This window comes from Hylaeus volcanicus, chromosome 6, assembly GCF_026283585.1.
Source record: "Hylaeus volcanicus isolate JK05 chromosome 6, UHH_iyHylVolc1.0_haploid, whole genome shotgun sequence".
Taxonomy (NCBI): Eukaryota; Metazoa; Arthropoda; class Insecta; order Hymenoptera; family Colletidae; genus Hylaeus; species Hylaeus volcanicus.
In genome coordinates this window covers 366,777-390,942 of record NC_071981.1, presented here as the reverse complement: position 1 = coordinate 390,942, position 24,166 = coordinate 366,777, and the positions used below count along the sequence as shown (strand labels likewise).

Below are 24,166 nucleotides of genomic sequence, written 5' to 3'. Positions count from 1 at the left end.
TAAAGTTCGTAGACAATGTTCAATCTTGGTCAGTTTGATATAGATATTTACTTTTGTATGATTTTTAAAATGTTTATTAGCCGGGAAAGTTTGAGTCATAACCACAAAAATACGCTGCAAGGCGAATAGAGAATAATTAGACCTCGTTTCAGGAACGTGGAATTAAAAATTCGGAGATCATAATAATGTCTATCAGGTTGAGACTCGGTAAGGACCTGTTTCAACTGACAGAGAAATTATGAGACTGACTCCAAAATTTGTTTAATCTTTTAAGCACTTCGTTTTAACCTGAGATATTGTCACAGGTCGAGGATAACTTCGTCTCAACCTGATGGACATTACCATAAATCACTCTGTTTATATATAAAAAATCAAATTTCCATCTCTTCAAATCCACAATCATGGTGGTTGACCCATTCACTGCCGAGCAAAATTTAATACAGATGTGTAATCTAGATTTTTTTGATAGTAGTATTCAATTTGTTGTTTTAAAAAAACATTCACTATCGTCTTTTGCAATAACTCGTGGATCAAAAGGCTACCTTATCCCTCGAGTAATTGTGATCAATTTGAACTACTAGACATCTGGTAGTTGGCAGTGAATTGGTTAACGCATATGAAACTTAACGAACAACTTCACGCTGTGGTTAACGAATTTTCCCACCTAAAATCAAAAAGATCTAAAGACTCCGTTTATATATCAGAAATCAAACTCCCGTCTTTTCTAATTCACAATCATACTGGATAAAACATACGACACTTATCAAACAGCTTCACGCTGTGGTTAGCGAATCTTTCCACCTAAAATCAAAAAGATCTAAAGATTCCGGAATCGTGCAAATAATGGCGAAGGTGTTTCTCCGAACACCGAATTGCTTCTTGCAGACGGGCTCGAGTATACCAAAGTTGAATCTCTCCACGGCCCTGATGAGCCAGCCACCCCCGAACTTCGGCGTGTCCCAGGTGTCTCCGGTCTCGATGTCGGCGCTGGTCTCGGCGGTGAGGTCTCCCGTTGGCGGTCAGCTGCCATCCTCCGCTGGTGGAGCACCCATGCCACCGATTCCCAACATGTCCAACATGTCCGGTATGCCACCGCTGCCGAACATGCCCGGCAGCATTCCCACCATGCCGACCATGCCCAGCATGGCGGGGCCCATCAGGCGGCGCATCAGCGACAAGTCTGCCCTTTCACTGGCAGGAGGTAAGGCTTTTCGTTACTCTCTATAATACACGTGTCTTCCAAACGTATTTCTGACCGCAGTTCGCCGAGGATCGATCAGGAATATGAAACTATACGACGATCGAAGGATCTTTTAGCTATCTTTCCATCGTCTTTGGACGGTGTTGAAAATTCTGTACGAAGGTTCTTCCGTTTTTACCTGCGATGGGGGAGAATGGTTCGCGTTGGTATTGTTTCTTTTTATTATTTGCTTTCCATGAGTTGTGAGACGATGAATGTTGAATGCCCTGACTTTATGGAACTAACCCTTTCAGACTTGGCCTCCACAAGCGAGGACACAAAATTTGATAAGACTCGTACGGTATCGACAGTATTATTTAGGGCGAATGTTCTCATTTATTAACCGACTTCGAAAAAGGAGAAGGTTATTCAATTCGGCCTGCATATATTTTTTTTTTTTGTTGCACATGAAGAAGGAGTTCTTTTTTATTTTTTGCTATACTAATTTTTATCCAACCCCAAGATTAAATTGCATTAGTAAGAGGAAGAAAAGTAATTCAGGTCTAAAAGGGTTAAAATAATTTGTTCTTAGTATCGAATGGTGATCAAAGCGGAGTGATAGCATCTTTGTGTTTGGTTACTTTAATGTTGAAGTCAGTATGTGGCATTGTGAAATGAAATTTTTAACGTTATAGAGATAAAGATAAAAGATTACATTCTTCTGAAACGCTCTAAAAATGTCTATTACTTTAAAAATAATTAAATGAACGACAATAGTGAGCCCTTCAGAAATTAGTGTCTCATAGACTCATGGATGGCAACCTACGATGAGTGTAAAAGCTGCAAGTTGTGCACAAAAAGCAGACAAATCTGTCTTCGTATGAAAAATATTAACATATCGAATCTAGTTTCTACAACCACTTCGTGTATCTTCTTTTTGCGACTCGAAACCATTCTCCCTCGTATAAGTCTTCATTGTATACGAGATGAGACTAATCGCTGTTTGGATGAATGGGTTAATACCGTCTCGAGAAAGGTGAAACGAAAGACTATGTGAATTCAGAAATTGAATACTATTCGTAGGACTGTATGACGAGGGCACTGTAAGGCGCAGAGTAGCCGTCGATAGATCTGGAATAGATATTAACGAAGGTAACGATTTAAACAAAATTCAGTCGGGGAGACGCGCGACCCGTGAAATGCCTCTTGAACAAATCTTCGCGTCTGATCTTTTCAAAAATAAAAAAAGAACCTCTTTTCAAGACTCTCGAACAATTGAAACTAAGCAAAATTCTATCAAAACAGCTACGTGATTTCGCTAAAAAAGGGGGTGAATTACGACTAAAATTGATAATTACTGAATTCGAAGCATTTCCCGGCTCGTCCTTGTCAAATGCGCCCCGACAAATTAAAAAAACTAAAAAAAAAAACAAAGAAAATCCTGTAGCAAATGCTCTTTACGGTCCTCTCTTGATCTCGTGCCTTCTTCCTATCGTAAAACTCTACCACACGCACAGATTTACTCACGGTAGCGACAATGTCACAGTGTGAGGTACAGTGTTCGACACCTTGTTGGCGACGTAGGACGAACAAATAGGTAGAGTGCAATAAAAGGCGCAACGAAATTAACGAGAAACGAACGAGTAAAGAATGATCAATACGAGAAAATAATGAATTTTAAAACGTATGTTTGTTCGAACCTCTTTCTTACCGATGCTTCTGTTGTTTCCTTATTTCTTGTGCTGCCCGCCCTCCCCACCGTGTAGGGCTGCCCTACATGCTGGAGCGTGCTGGCCTTGACGTCCAACAAGGTACTGTCAACCTTCTTTCCACGCTCCTTTGGTGGCTTTAAGGATTTTCTTAAAGGGTGCACCCTTGCATGCCGGAGAACCCTACCTTTCTCACCCCCTGTCTCTTTCTTCTCCCTCGTGAATTCAACCTTGACCATCTGGATGCTTCTGTCGTTGTTCAGGCTAGTCCACAGAGGTCCTGAAAATGATTTGAAGTAGATCTATTGGACCAATGGATATACAGTTATTCTCATAATTATTCCTCTATGAAAGAAGTTTCTCTGACTTAAATAAAGAATTTAATGTTTTCAAATAAATCTGTCATTATTAGACCGCGGATTTTTGTGCATTTATAAAAAATCTGAACGTGCCAGAAACTGTAGAGTAGACACAGTAGCCAATAATATAGAACATATTGAAAGTAGAGTTCATATTATAATACTTGCAGAGTAAAATAAATTCTTATTTAGGTTTAGTTTTTGTAGGTACGTTTACAAAGATTTTATTTTGCATAAAGATCCGCAGTCTAGTCATAAATATGTACATGGAGAAACTTTACACTCGCATATATACAGTCAGTCCTATAAGTATTCGTACCCTTTATGTCCATTGAAAGAATTTGTATAAATTAAGTGACAGGTCTGATGCTTCCAAACAGATTTTTTGGAAACAACAAATCTGTTATTCAATTTGGACAAATTTCTTCGATAAACACAGAGGGTACGAATATTTATGGGACTGACTGTATATGGGACACTTCAAGGGTTCATCGTGTATAAAAATTGAATGGAAAAGGCAAGTAGGTGAATTTAAATTTAATATACTTTATTTTCATTCTATATTTGATTTCTATTATTTTTATTATTTGAATTCGAATTCATAGCTAAATTCTAAATACATGAATGTTTACTTTAAATCATTTTGAGTCGATTTTTGCCTCTGGAGACTGGTCCAGTTGACGAAGTTGAGTCTCGAACTGGAAGTATCCACCTAATCCTAACATCTCCCATCGCTTTCTGCTTACCCTTTGATCTAGTTTTAAGGATGTCGCTCGCATAATCTGACCCTGTTTTTCCGAGCATGTGACCGAAACCATTTCCTGTACCTCCACGTACTTCTTGCTCATTGCGATACATTTATTTATTATTCAAAATCGGGTCATTTACAACGGACTTTCATAATATGGATTCCTTGACGAAATTTCTCTGGGTCTCACGAAATAAATTTCAAATAAACTTCATTAGTGATAATAGTGGTAAAATGATAAAATTATTTGTATTGAAGTAACTCATGATTTACAATTCACTTTATAACGAAGAATTCAATAAATTTCTTCCATGTATTCAGCAGACCATTCTGAAGAAAATACAGTCAGTCTTATAAATATTCGTACCCTCTGTGTTTATCGAAGGAATTTCTGTAATTTAAATAGTAAGTTGATGTTTCTAAATAAATTTTTCATTACATACGTGGGGCATTCCATTTCGACCACTTTTGAAACTTGTTTATATTATAGTACCCCACTAAATACCTTCTTGTAAATTTTTGCAGATTTTTGTACTGATCATACGTATACCCTTTAGGTGTATTTCAGTTTGCTAATTAATTAAATCAATTAAGTCTAGCTTGTACTACAACTTAAGACTTACCTGCAACTAATTAACAAATCGAGATAGACCTGTACTATACGTAACACTTTTTGTTCGGTATAACCTGCTGAACACGTGGATTTTATCGAACCAATTTTATCCAGCCATATACCCCGTGTACATTCGTTTAAACAAAATTTTCCACATCGCCGCATCATTCATCCCTTCAATCGACGTTCAATTCGCGCCACGCCTCTAGAATGTTTGCTTGTTTGTCGTGAACCCACCAATCAGACAATCCTCACGCACAAAACGAATGGTACCGATAAACTTACCCCTCGACAGAGTAAGAGTATCGCGAGCCAATCCTCGTCCGCCATTTCTAAAAATAAAAAAAAAAAATATAAAACAAACCCGGACTTGTTGGTATTTCAGAAATCCAACGAAATAGGGAATTTTACAAGAACGCCGACGTCCGACCGCCGTTCACGTATGCATCATTAATACGACAGGTGAGTGATTCATTCGATACGTTCCCACTGTGTACTAAATAATTCCGACGAAAACGAATCGTCCACTAATAGCATCCCTTGCAATCAATTTAATATCGAGGCGGAATACGGGTGAGATTGATCTTCCTCGTCGATTAAATTGGTGAAAACAGTGGAAGAACACTCTCACCATCGTCTTCTCGTTTTTTTCTGTTTCGCAGTCGATCATCGAGTCCCCGGACAAACAGCTGACGCTGAACGAGATCTACAATTGGTTCCAGAACACGTTCTGCTACTTCCGACGCAACGCCGCTACGTGGAAGGTATATCTCTTGACTTCAGTTAACATAAGCGTTTCAGCCATTGCAACGACGGAGATAATCCCACAGAACGCGACGACAGCCTTCCGTTGAAAGCTCTCTGAACAAGCTTTTGCGATCGCTTTGCAATCGTACAACAACGAAAAAAAAAAGGAAATTTCGGCTGCTAGATTCTTTCTCGAACGGCGATTCCGTGAATCGAAAATTCGTCATTCGGTCGACGAATAAATCACTAGAGTAATGCCACGTTGAAAAGTTGACCAGACGATTTATCGATCGAAGAAGATGGCGCGATTGGTCCCTGGGTCCGGGGACCAATGATTCGGGAACCGAAGATCGCGTCCAGGAAGCCTGGATGTATGGTTCTCTAAATGGATGAGCTCAGCGTGGCACGGAGTTATGCAACGTTTGATTGCAAGTCACGAAGACGAGACGACTGGTCGTGCAATTTGCATTTACGAGCAAATTAAGCTGAATGCGTTTAACTAGAAGGGACGAGCTTTCAAGAATCTCAGATAATCTTACGTATTAATTTGAATTAACAGGCTGACCGATGCCGCCTAGCGGACGAGCTGGTAACGATTATTGTGTTGCTTTCCCGATTGAACGGGGGAGACCCGGTAACGTGTGGACTATTACAACGCATTACGATTCATTCGTGGAATACACATCGTCGATGGTGTCTATTCAGGCTGTGTTATATCATTTCTTCAGGGGAGAGGTCGGGACTTGGACGAACGTTGCTTAGATGGGATCGAGCTTGAAACGTAGAATTTGAAATGGATTTTAATTTCGTGTGACTTTTAATCCTAGAAGTTACCATGAGCAAGGTGCTTTCTGGCGTTTACGGGGATTTGAGTTTTCGTAGACAAAATTTAAACAGATTTTCTTGGATGTATATTTTAATGGAAAACAAAGAGTAATTTTATATGATGTAAATATCGAACTTGACAGTTTGTCTATTGCAAGAGTAGAAGTAGGGGTTAGTTGTCTGATTAGAGTATTCAAGTTTCGGGAATAGAGATTTTAATATACAGTTTAGTTGTGTTAGTGTTAGATGTTGAGAACACTTTGTCTCATCTTGACGAAGTATTTACATTTTACACATTTTACACATTTTACATTTTACATTTTACATTTTACACATTTAACTTTTACACATTTTACATTGTACACACTTTAGACATTTTACGTTATACACATTTTAGACATTGTACATTGTACATTATACACATTTTACATGTCAATCTAGTAGATAGTAAGACGAAATTATTTAAAATGGGACACTGACATTTTTAAATATATCTTTACAACCGATCTATATATATCGAGTTCAATATTTATGCTATAATATATTCTTTGGTTTAGATTGAATATACTTAAATCACAAAAAGAATTCTTGAATTTTGACTACGACAGCTGCGTTATACCTCCTTAAGAAAATTAAAAATATCGTTGTTCTTCATTCGAATAAGGATTCTTACGAAAAGTCGGAGTAAAATGTACTGGTTGCACAGGTCTTATCCCCCACTGCGAGTCATACCAGGCACCGCCCCTACTTTTGCGCTATGCCAGCTTGCTCCTTTGTTTGAGAGGTCAGGAGCGTGAGCCTGGGGATTCGCAGGAAGACTTCTTCAAAACATTTCTCTAAAAATATAAACCCCACCTTCAACGCAAACTATTCTACGTATCAAGCCCACTTCTATCTCAAAGACTTCGTCCACGTCGCGACCTCCTCTCGTCAGCTAGCACCTAAAGAGCCTGCATTTAGCAATTTTCTTTCATAGACCTCTGCCGTATGTTTCACAGAAACGAAGCATGAACGAGGCTGAAGAAGAGCGATTTTTTTGTTTTTATCGTTAGACTTGCGCTTGGAGTCGAGTAACGATCGACCATGATCGAGTCGTAATGCGACATACGCCCTACGAATCCGCTTTGTTGGCAAGAGTGCGCGCGAGCGTGTGTTCTGCGTGTGTGCGAGTGAGCGTGGAAGTAATCGACGTTTGCCATGACGCTTCGCCTCGCATGGTTATGTGTATCTAAGAAAATTTTCAAAGCAAAAAAGAGCAGGTTCCGCCGAGCCAGGAGCGACAGGAAGCAACCAGCCCGTTGATCCAGGCGTCGAGATCATCGTGACCACGCGTGAAACGATCATCGTCGACGGCTCTTCGTCGATTTCTCCTGATTTCTCTTTTATTTTTCCCTTCTTCCTTTCCCTTTTGGAATTTTGTACGGCCCTGCGGCATGTGTGATTGTTGTCGTTGCCCCTAGACTTAGATGACTAGCTGTGCATTAACGATAAAGGAATGCCACATACCGTGTATCTTTCGATTAATCGTTTTGGTTCGTTATGTCCTCTTACGGCCTTGTCATTGCGCGACCATCGCCGGCCATCCTTCGCTGCTCTCACACGACTTACTAATTCTTCGTCGGTCGCGTCGGTTCTTTCAGCTTTCACGTTCCTCTCGACCTGCGACTCGTTGAGTAGCTTTCAGAGACAGTCAACGAGATGCCACCTCGGGAAACTGCGAAGAAAACACGATTGACGATCATTTTCGAAACGATTAGATAGAGTCAGGAGGTGGCAACTCTGCTGACAAGACATTCGATAGGTGCTCCAAAATCAACGTTGGAGTAGTTGCTAGTAGGAGTCAAAAAAGGAGGAATATATTTTATAAATAGTGGCGCAGTAGTGACAGGAATGCAGGGATTTACAGTCAGTCTTTATATCTATTCAAGAAATTTGTCTGAATTAAATGTCGAGTTTGATGTTTCTGCCTATTCATATATTTATAATGAAACATTTATTTCAGAACATCAAATCTATCATTGAATTTAGGCAAACCACTTCAGAGGGTACATAAAGGGTACGAATACTTATGGGACTGACTGTAGATCACTAGGACCTCTAGTCAGTTGTTGAATCCATCTATGAACACTTTGCTTAGGGAATAGAGGAAGCCATTACATATCCATAAGTACATTACTTTCCAAAACGCAATAGCAACACAAATGGAGGTATTTATACTCTGGTTAGGTTCCACTCGTTTTGCAATTGAACAAAGGTTGATGGCTTGATACGAGTTCATGAATTTGGAAGAAGAGCTGTAACGTTGTACACTTACTGTAAATATTTATTGCATCACTGGAATATTTAATGTACTTCACAGTAATTGTAGAAAAGAGTACCTGCATAGATGCATTGCAATGACCATCGGGTTGAGACTTGGATTATGTGTTATATTCTTATATTTATTGCACCACTGAGATATTTAATGTACTTGATAATAATTGTAGGACAATAACAAGAGTACCTGTATAGACGCATTGCAGTGACCATCAGAGACTTGAATTTTGTGTTTATATTATAATAGAGCTCCTATGATTTAGATTGTATCAAAATAACTTTATCTATTTACAGTTATAAATTATTAAATGTTACAGAATTAATTTCTACCTCTACTAAATTAATCTCAAGAAATATGAACATTAAACGAATGTCGATGGACGTCACATGTCGATGCAATAAATATTTTCAGTACCGTACACAAATTTTATGCCTGACAGTTCCTCGTTTTCGACTCCTACTATCAGCCAACCACTAGTTGACTCTGGAGCACCGCTCGTGCCTCCTCCACAAAACACACGGTATACAGAGCTTGTCCAAAAACGGTAAGACGAAAGAGAAACGATAATTGTATCACGGGTACCCCCTGTCCACATTCGACGGCTCCACGTGAAAGAAATCATCCCGCCGCGTCTCAATGGGGGGCGCGTGCGTGCGTCGGGTTCATCGTCACGATCATCATCCATCACCAATCATCATCACGGTCGTGTATCGGATGTCGGAGATGACACCGCCTGTAAAACACACCATCAGTACCGTGCCCCGATCGACAGCCGGCCTCGCGATTGAGTTGGCTTCGTTCGTTTTTTGCGTTGCTTATTTAGTCTGTGTATTATTTTGTATAGAACGCAGTGCGACACAACCTGTCTCTCCACAAATGTTTCATGCGAGTCGAAAACGTGAAAGGCGCCGTATGGACGGTGGACGAAGTGGAGTTTTACAAGAGACGTCCTCAACGCGCTTGCAGCACGACCGGGTACGTTGCCCCGCCCCCGCCCCCTGCCCTTCTCGTCCCACCGACAATTCAAAAACAAATTTTACAACCGCGATTTTTTACTCTCTTTCTCTCTTTCACTCCATTTTATTATTATAGATATATTTACGATATTATGTATAGATATATATATATCTTTCTCTTTTTCTCTTCGATATCACCGTATGAAATATCATCCTGCCCCCCTCGCCCCCTACCACCACCACCAGCACCCCAAGTGGATAAGTACACCATTTCAGAAAATTATCGGCCCCCTTGGTCGCACTCCCGTTTCTTCTTCTCCCTCACCCAACTCCCCCTTTCCACCGCCAACGAGATATATCCCCGTTTTTTAATATTTCTATATATTTCTTACTCTTTCTATCTGTGTCTTTTTACATATTCATAGATATTTATATATATTTATATGTATTCTACATACTCACCCGATCGCTTTTTACTCTTATTACATACTCGTACCGCTATAACTCCGTTTCCCCCACCCCCCGTACCCCTTCCTCATGTTTATACTGCCAGTTTTTTACAATCTTTTTTATATATGTATATATATATCTCAACATACGTCTTTACATATTTTTACATTTTTTTTTTCGAATACATACCTTTTTATATATATGTATACATTAATATTTATCGTATACATTTATGTATATATTTATATATTCCTAGTTGATAGTGTTTTAATATTTCTATTTTTTATACGTATATTTATATCTATATATATAGCTTTTTTTCTATATTCACGTATTTTTCATAGCTATTTATACTTATATATGTGTCTATTGATAAGGGTTTACTGTGCGCGACGCGCGCGCGTGTGCAAGCCTCGTATGTATGTATACGCACATACACGCACGCTGCTCTGTGCATCATTTATCTACATTACGATGTGTTTCTCGTACAGACTATACATCGTACCCTGCCTTCACAATAGTATCTCTTTTTTTTCTTAATATATATACATATCTACATGTCTCTATTACCCTGTTTTTTGTGTATGTTATCTGTGCGCATTCATACGTATAGAGTTGTGCGCGTGTGTGTATATATAAAACCGTTTCTTTTTTCTCATACACCTGTCTCGCCGTATTAATCTGTATTGCCGATCGCTTGCGTCGTTTGTCTGTAACACGTCTGTCTGCTAACACCGAGCCTCCCGAGTTGCAATTCCGCCATCTTGTATTAGTAAAGCCACGTTTCCGCGTGTACGCGAACCCTGGAGACACACTGTGTATAGTTGAAACGCTTTAAATAGCTTGTGCTTTCAAAAGAATAGTTCTTGTTATAGCATATTCTAGATTCTAGATTCTAGATTTCTTTTAAAAATTTGTTTACTTACAAAATTGATGTTTTAGATAAACTATAGTATCTTTCAGTCAGATTTTCTTCTCATCCAGTTTTGAATTCATTTTACGATAGCTACAAAGATAGAATTCAATATGAAGTACGCATGGAGCTGCGTTCAGGTCGAAGCGCCGACCCAAGGCACATGTGCTCGAACCTTGGCACACGTTGGCACATGCGGGACTGGGTCTTCGATCTGTACGCGACTAAAACAGAACCACTTGACTGTACAGCACTGAAACAAATTAAAACACCTAGCTTTCGTATCTTTATTATAATTACAGTCATCCACACCAAACACAAATTTTCACATCAAACAAGACACTACTGCTTTCAAACACAAACGTCTTTTGATCCCAAACAATCTTCACACGCGAGAACGTGGCTGTCGACTTTGAAACATCCCTTTGAACAAAACCAACTACTTCTTCGAAATTGTACTCGGCAGGCTGGCTTAGTATTGTGTTTGGTCCCGTGTGGGTGTGGACTGTTTTATACTTGCCCGTCTCGTGTGCGATGGTAGCCGTCAGTCTGTGGGTGCGTGACTGGGCCGCGTGTGCGTGTTTTCGAAGATCATGACGGTACGACGAGGAGAAGGAGGCTGGGAATGATTGCGAGAAGGGAGCCGCCCTCGGTTTGCTCGTGTGGAAGGAAACACGTAGTCGAAAAAACAAAAAAAAAACGCAGAAAACCCGTGGTGTGTGCTTTTTAACAAGCATGTGGGCTTTGCAGCGACTAACCGATCGAGAATTGGCGAGGGCCAATGTCTCTGGCCCCTCCCCCCTTCAGAGTCTAGTCTCGAATACCCGGGATCCGGATGCGGGATGCGCCCCAGTGCAGACCGAGAACCGCAGAATTGCACATTGGTCAGGTAGTGAGAGGAGCAGCCACCTTTCTACGTATTTACTTTTACTTTTTTCACTCTTTTTATCTCTCTTTCTCTTTCACTCTCTGTATCTCTCTGCCCCGCCCTTACTATTTGCGAGTCTGTGCTGTCTTTGTTACTGTACGTTATTTTGGAACGTCGAAAATATATACCGACCACGACGGCGTCGACGTCGAGATCCCTCCGAGTATAAGAGACGAGGAGGACGACGACGACGACGACGACGACGGCTCACGGGGGGCGTCGAGAGTCACGGCGTCACGTGACGATCTTTCTCGTGTGGACGACGGAATTCCTCGACGGGAAAGCGTTGAATGCGTTCCGAGGACTGAACAAAAAAAAAAAAAAGAACCCCCCTCAACGACGTAACAAATAATAAGAAAGAAACCGAAACCAAAAAAAAAAACAATGCGAAAGAAAATTCAACAAGCAGAAACAACCTTTATCTTTTTTACTCTCTTTTTCTCTATTTCTTGGTGGTCTTGTCTGTGTATACAGAACGCGATCCGCACCAATCTATCATTGCACAAGTGTTTTGTGCGCTATGAGGACGACTTTGGGTCATTCTGGATGGTGGACGACGCCGAGTTCGTAAAGCGGCGGCATCTGTCCCGCGGCCGCCCCAGGAAATATGACCCAACCCCATCACCCACTCCACCCCACCTCTCCGCACAGTAAGCACTACCACTTTTTAGAATTCTGCTGGCTGGCTGGCGCGACGTTCTGACCTTACCGCGGTATCTTTTATAACACGGCGACCGGGACGTTTTCGCTTGGTCGTTGTCTACAAAAAAAAAAAAAATATGAAAAGAAACGTTGAAAAAAAAGAAATTGAAAGAAAACGAACCACTAAACGCCCTTCTCCTGCCTGCTGCCTTTGTCGTTCGTCGTCTTCGTTCGACCATCACCGAAACTTCTAGCTCCGAATTGAAATCAATCGAGAAAAGTATTCTTGTAAAAATTAGTATTTTTTTGGTAGAAATGTGCTTTCTTACTCTCTGGCGCGATGTTGTCCATTCCGATTGTCAATGATTCGACGTTTCGCGGATACTGTTCGCAAGATCGGTCGCGAAGTGGCGACCAAGGCAGCAGGCAGTGGCTCTACGCAGTTTATCCAATCCCCAGGAAACGAATTCCGCATCATGCCTGCCTCGAACGCCTATAGAATCCCGTTTCTCCGAGACTTGGACTAGAATTGACCGTTGTTCAGGAGTTGTCGACTCACCTACAAACTAGAGGGAACAGGGGATTACGCTTTCTCCGCCTAAACCTCCCCAGGTTCTCCCTTTTCTCAAGCAATCACACTACATAATCGTATTCCGATGCCTGAATAGTGTGACTCGGCTCTGTCGTGTCTCCGGTGTCCAAGAATTAACGTTACGCCAATAGTTATTGCTCTCTCGCTCTATCTCGTTCACGCCCTTCCTCAAGCGACAGCCAATCGAGCTGCCTCGCCAACTCCTGATCAACGGACAATAGCATCGTCCCTGTCTCCCTCGCTCGGAAACAGAGGTGCGTCTCGATGTAATTCTCTCTGAATTTTTACCGCGAAAATAATCGCGAAAGATGGACGCGCGAGAGCGAACGAGTAACGTTTCCAATTAAAATGTACAAACAGACACCCGCGGTTTATTAGCGGTTTAAATCTTGCGCACCTCTGCTTGTGACGTCCAGTAACAGCCCCCTCATAGTACATCCCCGTAAACGTCACTAGAACCGTAGCCCCGAGGCTCTAGCACACCCGAGAGAGCTTAAATCCCGAAACGATCCTGCAGGAGTCCAGCCACAGGACGATTGGTCCACGCTGCAGGATCCCTGATGTGTTTAGTGGTTGCTCGCATGGATAATCAAGGATCCCAATCTGATCGTTCCTGAAATATATTTAAGAACAAAAAAAAAAAAGAAAAAACGTAACGATAAGGAAAAAAACCACCCCCACCCCCCCGTAAGACTTATCCTACCACTGAAAAACACTGTGCTTATAATTGTATGGTGCTTACGTAGTGGCGTTTGCAGTGTCTTGGGAGAATGTGGAAGTGTTTGCGTGAACAAACGTTTCGTTTTACCGCCTTTATCTCTCCGTTTCGCTATCGGCTGGTTTCGCCCATCCCTGAATTTCTCTTTTTCTTTTTTTTTAACGATTTCTCGTTCGGAACGAAGCGTTTGTCGCGTTGATTTTCTTTTTCCTTGGGTTCTCCCTTTCTTTTCTCTCTTTTGTTTCACGCTGTTAAGGTGCAAGCTGTAGCGTAGCGATAGAAAGTGCGACTCGACCTATAGTTCCTCGTTGGGGAAAGGTGAAGCTTTCGTATTCTTTTTTTCTTTTTTGTTTCTTCGATCCATGTCTCGTCGACAGAAAGCGTTGTTTAAGTTATGCGTTCACCCTTCACTTTAGTTTCTTTTTTTCTTTTTCTTTTTCTTCGTTTTTTCGTTCCTCACCGGCGTTCGTGTTTGGTTCTTCCTCTTCTGTTACGCCTTTAGAACGCTTTTTCGACGTGAGAATGGTGTTCGGTGTGAGTGATCATGTGTGTCAGGGCTACTCGCGCATGTGTAAATTGTGTAAATTAAGCGTCACAACTGCAATCTCGGATGATACGGATATACTCTTCGTTCATCGCCTACGACCACTCTCTTCTAACTCAGGTACCTCCTCACGGTTTACTAACTTTTGCAACCACCTTGGTAAATTTTCTCGTACTTTTTTAATCAACTTTTTTATAAACGTTTTTCGACAATTTTCTCTCTTCTTACATCATCACTCTCTCTCTCTCTCTCTTTCTCTCTCACACACACTCTCTGTCTGTACTTAACTCTTCCTCTCCATATTTCTCTTTCACTCTCTCTTTCTCTCTCTCTCTCTCTCTCTCTCTTTACTCTCGACGCTCTTAGTCACTTGATGAACGGCTCCAAGCGTCGTATACATTTTTTCTCTTACATTTTCCTTCGCATGCAACCGTCCATTGCAAAAGATTTCCACGCAATTTCTATTTCGAAAGTCACCGATGATCGATTCTTGCCTAACTCGGAGTGGATTCTTTTGCGATGGAGCCAAAGCGGTGCTTCTTTTCGATCCTTTGAAAAGAAGTACGTCACTCGGTCTGGTTGAGTTCCGAAAAAGAAAAAAAAAACAGAAACGCAAGCGATTTCGGACGAAATAGTACGGAGGTAAGCACACAGGTAAGCCTCGGAGCCGTTCATAAGCCACGACGTCGTTTCCGAAGCCAAAAACGAAGAAGGCATGCGATTACGATGCGATTTTTCTTCGTTTCGAGCGAACAGTCCACCGGAAACGGGAGCGCTTTTTGAATTTTTTCTATTATATACACATAGACACTTTTTTAAATCTAATCTCGCTCAATCTCAGCCAAGAGCGGATCGTTTGGACGAGCTAAGTGAAACCTGGTAAAAGAAAAAGAACGGGTAAGAGTTTTCGAAACTCTTTTTTTCTCCTCTCTTTTTATCTCATTTTTAATACAATATATATACGTGTTTACATTTTTTCATACTATATATACTTCTCTTTACAACTATCTATCTACTATCTATCTTTCCATTTTCTCTCTCTCACTTTCTCTCTTTATCTATATACCTTTTACATATTAAAACTCAATCACACGTGCACACATTGTACACAACAAGCTCTATATCTTTACCCCCCGCCCCTCGCCCACCCGACCAAACCAACCCCCTCCTCTGCCCAGAACCACCACAACCCCCAACCCCCCGAATTTACTCTCGAAAATTTATTCCACCCGTATACATTCACACAAAACTAAAAAATAAATAAATAAATAAATAGTAAAGAGCTTACATACACGCGTTTACGTTTCAGGGAATATATTCGCAGGCGAATTTCGACGATTACTAATAGAATTTTCTCTGTCGATATGTAGGGGTGTGCCGTCGAAGAGTCCAACCCTGACGCACAGCCCGACCATGTACGGTGATGCTTTGAACGCCAATCTCCAGGTAACTGTTTAGGATCGATGGCACCTGTTGGCAGGGGTTGAAAAGGGGCGAAAAATAACTGTACATGTTACATGTATAAAGGTTCTGATGAATTCATTTAGTATTAAGCCTACCGACCTTTATTTACATCTATTTCTATCGTGATCGATTAAATGTTCTAGAAACACTTTTTTCAATTGGATGAAAAAGTATTTCACGTGATAGTAAATTCAATAATACATGTAACAATTGTATATAATTTATATATTGTATATGAGAACTGTATACAGAAGTTGGAAGATGGTTATTTGATCGGTCGTGGTAGGGTTTGTGTTAAGAAATAGTTAAAACTTTAAACATCTTGGTAAATTTGTAAATTAAATTCAATTGTTTAATTCAATGGCATACCAAGATCGAAATACAGTAATTCAATAAATTCGTATCCATGACCCCTACAAAACCATCAATTTAAAAATATGTATTTCACTTTAAAATATCATGGTCTATCTTCTTACCAAAGAAAACTTTACCTTGCTATTTTCTTGACAGTTGAATAATACTCTTAATTTCTCTTCGAAATATTTTTTTCAAGGACTCCCTGAAAAATCGTAGTAACTGGTTTGTGACACCCTGCATAATTCTTTTAACGTCATTCCGGTTCTTGAAATACTTTTCAACCCCTGCTTATCTACTTACGCTTTAAAATTAACGTATCTTTCGTAGTCTCGACGATAGGTAACCGTACTGATTATTTTGACTAATCATCTAATGCAATTTGAGTATTTCCAGGCGGCGCTCGGTGACTCGAACATGGGCTTTCTGAGCAACTCGATGTGCACGTCGACGACGACGAGTCCCGACAAGGAGCATGTGTTAACACACAACGATTTGATGTAAGTAGAACCAGCCTCCCATCGTGGAAGTTTCTATCGTTTTGGCCACTTTCATTCGCTGCAAACTCGCCGCTGTTTCGAACCGTTTTCGCAAAGAAACTTCTGCTGTTTCCCAAACTCTTACGGTCAACTTCACAGGAATTTCTGTTGTTTCGAAGCAATTTCATTCGTGAGCAAGTTTCCCTGAGGTTCTGTCAACGTACACGTTTCACTCGAGGTCCAGAGAAATTTTGGCAACTTATTCGAATAGATGAAATAAATTTTCGACTGGCAAAATGCATAGGGAGATGCATAGGGAAATTGAATGACCACTTTCTACTGTTGAGATTTTTTAGGGTGTTGAATTGTTTAGTGTGTTGGGTTCTTTAGGCAGTGATAGTTATTTAACGGAGAGAAATTTTTCCAAATATGTAGGATGTTCAAGTCCAATTCAAGAATGGGTAAATATAAACAAATTTCAGAAGAGAGGTATTTGGTGCAGAAATTAATTCTGTGTAACTCATTTATTTATTAAGATATACATGTATAGTTGTAGAAACAATTTGCATGTTTTATTACTGTGGAGGCTAGTATTATAATCTAACAAAATGGGAAGTGGATACTTCTGTTTAGTGTTACAAATAATTAAGAGTAAAAGCACAGAATGAACACTTCTATTAAGAGTTACAAATAATTAAAACTAAAAGTCCAGAATTAATTTCTACGCCTAATAGTTTCTCCCACCCTTAACCAACGACCTCCCTGCGTCCCTCACGTCGCCAAAAAGTAGTCCTCGTAACGTTTGGGTTCCCTGTTGAAATCAACAGGTCACCGTTGGATGAACCAGCCGTGCACATAAAGCAGGAGGGCCAGAGCCCGGAGGGGGGTAAACTCACGAGATTAATAAAGCGGGAGCTGGTCGACGCGCCTGTCGAGCAAGAGGGCGAGGAGGATCAGGTGGACGAGAGGGAGTATCCCGAGAGTCACGGGCACGACTCGGGCCAGGACGAGGACATGGCCGAGGACCTATCGATGGCGCCGGACATAATGACCCCGGAGGATCAGATCGAGGCGTAGTATCGCTCATCGGGCAACGATTAGGTTCGAGAAGTCGCTTCGAGAGGAACGAGAGCCAGCTTCTTCCTCGTCGGCGTCGACCGGGCGAGCAGCTAGACGCGCAGCGAACGAAGAGGAAGAAGACGACGAAGACGACGACGAAGGCCCCCTAGGACCACCCCAGCCCTCCACTCCTTCTTCGTAAAGAGATATCCCCGCACTCATCATATCCGAAGCCGCGGCGCGTAACCACGCCGGCTTTAAAGGTAAAGAAACAATTAACGAAAAACACTAAACGAAACACGAGAACCGCCAAAACCATTGGACGGTCCCGTGAATCGGTCGCGACGTGAACGTCGACGAGAGTCGACGCGGTGAACCGCGATCCCTCGATCCATATCCTTACTCAAGCAAATGCGAACAACGATGTGTTTTCTGTTCTCTCCTTCCGTTTCATTTCGGAACCGCGGTTATATCTATATAACATAATTATATACATATACATATGTATCTCTCTCTCTCTCTCTCTCTCACTCACTCACTCACTCACTCACTCACTCACTCACTCACTCACTCTCTCTCTCTCTATCTCTATCTCTATCTCTATCTCTTTCGTGTACATTGCATTAGCGAGTAAATGAAGAAGGAAACGAATCGTAACACCGCGATCGTTCGTAGCGTTTCGACGGACACCCTTCGAGGAAAAGGGATGGTAGAGGAAGGACGCTGTCGGTCTACGTCCTCGTAGCTCGTTTCCAGAGACGGGTAAAGTTATTTGGGTGTATTTAGCACGTGGAATTATTGGTAAACCGGGTTTGTCTTGACAGTAAAACTACCGAGAGGTACAATGAAACTTGAATCGATATGGCTTTTTGAATCGCAGCCTTGGTCATTGCGTAGTGGTGAAAGACAGAGGAGATAATAAATTAGGGAGTAATGAGAATACTGATTGTATCGATTGTTTAGGGAATTTTTGCTTCAATATTAGAACTATCGAGTCAATTTTACAGAAGACTTCGAGTTTCTTTCTAAAGTCATTCAGACATCAATAATTCTTTTACTAATAATTCTTCAACATTTGCTGATAATTATTATAATACAGAGTTGATTTAATTGATAGATCAACTTAATCATTGCATAGTGTCGCTAATTCGAGGAGATAATAAATTAGGCTGTTGGAATACTGCTGATTATTGAATTGATTATATTCAATCATCAACAATTCTTTTACTGCAACATTTACTGACAATTATTATAATACAGAATTATTTTTATTGGTACATCAACCTGCTCCTCTTTCCTAGAACAGGTTTGCATTGAACTCGGTAGCTTTGGTGTTAAAATGATACATAAAATTGGAGCTATAGACTGAAATAATTAACCTCTTCGATGTCGATTCTTTTTGTTATTATCAAATTTTGTTCTTTTTATTATTGACAGTAATCATAATTATAAAAAACTAAACTGACCAAGGGCATGAAGAGGTTAAGTATACCCTAATTAGACTGCGGATTTTAAACATTTATAGCATACACGTATATGAAAAAAGCTAAACGTATGTAAAAGGTATACACTCCTTCTAAATCGAATATTTATATTATCATATTGTCCAATCTGTACTGTACATTCTGCACACTTTTGTACGTGATTTAATATTCGCAGTCTAATCACGATAGCCGTTGCTGTAGTAAAAAAAATTCAATCATCATTATTATTAATAAGTATTCAAAAATTGTTCCAGTCAAATTTTGCCCGTCTCTGCTCGTTTCCTGTTTCCAGTGTCGCGCGCGCATGCGTCCCGCGTACGCTGGATCAATTCGAAATATTAAAATTGAGGCTGACGTCTGTCGAGACGAATCTTGTAAATTGTGCTGCGTGTTTCGATACTGTGATCAAAGAAAAAACGGCCATGATAACCAATTTTAATCGATAACGGGTGCTTCGTTGACCGTTTTTCTAACTCTGTCGCTGGTAAACTCGAAATGCGTACGAAAAGGCGCGAAAGTCTCGAAGGAAGATGATAAAAGTGACGAGAGATTGGTGGAAGGGCTGGTCGAGCATATATATTTTACATGTTAACGTTTCTTTAACGTGGGTCTTTTTTCATACTTAATTTTTGTTAGGATTAAAACGATATTGGGAAAATTGAGTGCAATTTTAGCGTTATTTTTGCAAACGAATTTTCTTAAAATGATATTTACGTAGATATTTGAGAAGGAAAGTAGATGTTGGTTTAAAAGTAATATTGTTGTATTGATATTGAATTTTGATAGAGACAGTACATAATGCAACTTTTTAGTAGACCTCTGTGTATTTATTTACAGAATTTAATTTAGTAAAGTCAACTAATTGCAACACAGGATGATATGCCACCTTAAAAAGATAATGATCTGCTCAATCAGAAAACAATATTAACTACACTCTACTAATTATTCTCCACGAACTCAGTTTTGTTTCAATCGAACATTAGCAAAACTTTCCTTTAAAAATGGCCCACGGAGAAGCTTGAAACGTCAACACGCGACTTGTACATGCTCCACGCGACTCTCGTAGACGACATTGTTTTTCACCAGCCAATTCGAAATCCCCGTGTAAATTTTAATGGATAAATCGCGAAGCTGGGCGGCGGGTACGCGCTTGGGAACGACTGACACTTAGTCTTTAATATATATCGTCGTAAATTAAGAATCGCAAAAAGTCTCTCGCGACATTAACGAAACTGGGACTCCCATCGAGTGGAGGAGACCTCTTATATCAGACACTTAAAGTTAAGAGATCGTCCGCGGACGTGATCCCGACGTGCCCGTCTGCTGCTCTGTCGCCTAGTACTGTATAGTTTAGAGGAGATTAACCATAAGTAGTCCAGGGATGGGCAAAATTCTACTCGAATAATAAACGTCAGTATACGTGGAGCGTCGATTTAATCGTTTATTCGGACTTCAATCCCAGACAAATTTCCAATCGTTCGTTTAAATCCTAGTTGACATCGAACGAACGTATGAAAAATAATTCATCCTTTATTTATTATTCGGAATATTCAATTTTGCTCGTCTCTGAAGTAGCATCGACGGTCATAGATGTCGACGGTTCGCGTCGACGTGACGCGTGCGCGCGTGCCCTGGTCGTCGTAATTTCCTTTTTTAATATAACAAACAACCTCGACAACTCGACAATTTCGTTGGATAAAACGGAAGAAAACGCGCAGCGATTCGCGAGGTTGGCGCGCACGAAACGAGACCGAGGACGGTCGAGAAAGCGAACCGGAAAGCACGAAGAAGACGGAAAGCGGACGCGCGTTGGACACTTATAAATAAATTAAATTACTATGTATGCATATACATATACATATATTAATACGTATACGTATCGAAATTATAAGGAATTAGATGTCGATGGCCCCGTTCTCCGTTGTCCCCCAGACAATCCTCAGACCCCTCCCTCCACCGAAACACCCGCTGAACTCCCGATCCCATGTAATCAAGCTCGGTTCCGAATTTTCGAAATGGGACTGCGTCCAGAAGCGTTCGGGGGCCGTGCTCGTCGATCTTCGAGCCCCTGGAAAGACACGAGGTCGAAAGCGTGCCCCACGCCGGCGTAACGCGACGTTGTTTGAAGTTAATTCGAAGTTAATTCGTTGCCTGACGAATCATTCGTTTCAGTCGTAGTTGACGCGCCACGAGATCTGCGTGTGTTTGTTGCGTTTTGATCGAAACACGTTGCAACGATCGAGGGAGATTTCGATCTATGGGGTTCGATCGATGGGGTTGGATGCGGGCTGTGGTTGAATTGGTGGGCCAAATATTTGGTATGTACATTGTTTGCTATTTGTTGAAAAGGGAGTTTAGAAGCGACCGGAGTTTCTTGTAACGGTATTTACGGAGATATTTGAGAAGGAAATTTATTGTTCGTTTAAATGTGACGTTATTGTATTCTTATTGAATGTTGATAGGGATTGTATAGGGAATGCAATTTATAATAGAGGCCTGAGCATTTATTTACAGAATTTTTTAGTAAAGTCAACTGTTGGGATTTGCAAACTCTGAAGAAAAATGCAGCAGTAATGAATGTTGGGAAGTGTTGGAGTATATTCGTTTAAAATTCAATGTTTTTGAAATTATGAGGCACGTGTGATATGGTGATTGTTTCAAGTATTGCATTTGATAGCTATTCCTATTTTAGTGGAGGAACAGAAATGAGCAAACTCTTATATTAATAACATATTTTACGTAACGAGTAAATGATGAACAACTATTGACTAGGTGCAGATTGAATAAAAATTAAAATCTGAATTATTAAATGAAGCATTTCACAATGAATAAATAAAATTTCTACATTGGTCAAATCCAATTAATGCCATAAATACATTGCTATGCGATCTCATTTTTTTCTCTGTTATGCGAATCAAATTGTGTCCATTTCTGTCAAGGAATAAGGAAAGGTACATTTTTTTATTTTTGTTTTTAGTGAATTACTTGAGACTTTAATCAATGAATAGATCCATAACCAACGGACAAAAAATGATTTCTCTTTAAAAGAATAGTTTTGTTGGTAAATACTAAGCAAAAATTTGGCTCAGCACTTTTAGCACACTCTGTGTATATTTGGTTCGACTCGCGGCACAGGAGTGGGCACGTTTGTTTATAATATTTTTGTAAATTAATTAGTTCTCGGTGACGATGGCTGACGCGCGTGTAGATAGTTTCCCCAGGTCTCCTGAACTGCAAGGACACTTTTAAGGTTTAAAGCGAAACTCCTTCATCGCTGCGACGATGTATTAGCGTGTCTGTGATGAGAGGAAGATCTTCTTCTAGCATTTATCGGGCGACAGTTGATTATGCGTCAGAAAGACAGACAATTGTCACAGCTGTCAAATCTACCAAGCTACAAAGCTACGAAGCTACATTATTTGTCATATAAACATTCTGTAAATTCTTGATTTTTAACTTGACTCTATCAATCAGCAAGATCTATCATCAGCATATGTGTCGTTGTCACAGAATGATTTTATCAGAACATCTTTTACAATTTTTCACATGAATCTGTTTAAAACACATTCGAATGCTGACAATAAAAACCTGACACGATGAAATCCCATCCACGAATACAGAATTTCAAATGCAATTCCAAATGAATTGGAAATTCCTGAACTTGCATAAAGTCAAAGGATCGATAGAGTGCTAGCAATTAATGGTGCATCGATTTTCATTGACATATTAAACGTAAATTGATTCCTCCGGCATAAAGCGAAAATTCAAATTAACAATACACTTTTAACCAGATAAAAACAGTTAACTCGCGCTCGGGTTGACATCGACTCGCAGCTTTCCCGTTTCGTTTCCCTTGATAAATCGCGCCGCTCAAACTTTGGAATTTAACGACGTCACGATCATTCTATAGTCTTTCATTCCTGTGTTAGCTACTTTGTCCATTCCGCGTGTAAAATAGCTTAGACGTCCAAGTTCCGCTCGCGTGTCGTGCATACCTATTTCCAAATACCTTTCAATCCATTTTCGCATAATTCAACCCCTCGCCGTAACAGGAGACAGTCTCAAATTGTGATCAGAATTTTGTAATCGTTATTTGTTTAATCGTAGGTGAAGACACCTTGAACGATCTCAGAAAGAATCTAGAAACGTACCATTTTCGTCTTCGAGGAATAAATTTGTAAACATTGAAAAATTCAGTTAATTGGTAGATTCAGTTAATCTCATAGACTTTTTAGTAACTCCATTATTCATAACTGTTTATTCTATTAACTTCATTTATTGTTGAACTACTACAACATATTTTCTAGAATTTTATTTTTCTTGAATTTATCGGGAATTCAATTCAGAAAATGAAAGTGAAATGTTTATATTTAAAAAAATGTATTTCTTGAAAATGGAAGCGAAATGCTCCTTATTTTGATTAACTCTATTATTTATTCTTCCATTAACTTCATTTATCGTTGTTATTGTGTTTAAAAATGATTACTACCCTACCATATATTTTATAAAATTTTATTTTTCTTGAGCTTAACAATCCAATTCAAAGAATGAATTGATTTCTCGAAAATGGAAACGTGGTGCTTCTTATTTTTATTAACTCCAGTATTCATTATTCCATTAACTTAATTCATCGTTCTTATCGTGTTAGCCTTAAAAATGATTACTACCCTACCATATATTTTATAAAATTTTATTTTTCTTGAGCTCAACAATCCAATTCAAAGAATGAAAGTGGAATGTTTATATTTAAACAAATCTATTTCTCGAAAGCAGAAGCGAAGAGATCTTTATTTTTATTAACTCTATTATTTATTCTTCCATTAATTTCATTTATCGTTCTTATCAAAGAATGAATTTATTCCTCGAAAATAGAAGCGTGGTGCTTATTTTCTGGTATCATTCAAACTACTTCCCCATGGATACAAAAATTCGTACATTTCTTAGTATTAGAGAAAGAAAGGGATCGAACGAGTGCGCGTATGCGTGTGCATGTCGTCGTGCGCGTCATCGAACGTCAAAAACCGAAAAAGTAAAACCGAAAAAGTGAAACCGAAAAACGGAAAAGAAACGAAAGTTTCGCGTACG

General features: G+C 40.0%; 1 protein-coding gene across 10 annotated transcripts in view; it reads left to right on the top strand.

The window, feature by feature from the left end:
- Positions 1 to 22,551, top strand: part of LOC128877864 (forkhead box protein P1) — a 392,211-nt gene extending 369,660 nt beyond the window's left edge. For 6 of the 10 annotated variants that reach the window (XM_054125474.1, XM_054125473.1, XM_054125472.1 and 3 more), the window contains 8 exons: positions 853 to 1,201; positions 2,264 to 2,332; positions 4,995 to 5,071; positions 5,272 to 5,373; positions 9,343 to 9,473; positions 15,612 to 15,687; positions 16,447 to 16,559; positions 17,366 to 22,551. In XM_054125474.1, coding sequence (XP_053981449.1) covers positions 853 to 1,201; positions 2,264 to 2,332; positions 4,995 to 5,071; positions 5,272 to 5,373; positions 9,343 to 9,473; positions 15,612 to 15,687; positions 16,447 to 16,559; positions 17,366 to 17,615 — 1,167 coding nt within the window. In that variant the 3' untranslated portion in view covers positions 17,616 to 22,551. The remainder of the gene's footprint in view (positions 1 to 852; positions 1,202 to 2,263; positions 2,333 to 4,994; positions 5,072 to 5,271; positions 5,374 to 9,342; positions 9,474 to 15,611; positions 15,688 to 16,446; positions 16,560 to 17,365) is intronic. The other 4 variants (XM_054125467.1, XM_054125468.1, XM_054125469.1 and 1 more) reach the window with 3 other exon arrangements.
- Positions 22,552 to 24,166: the final 1,615 nt, after the last annotated feature.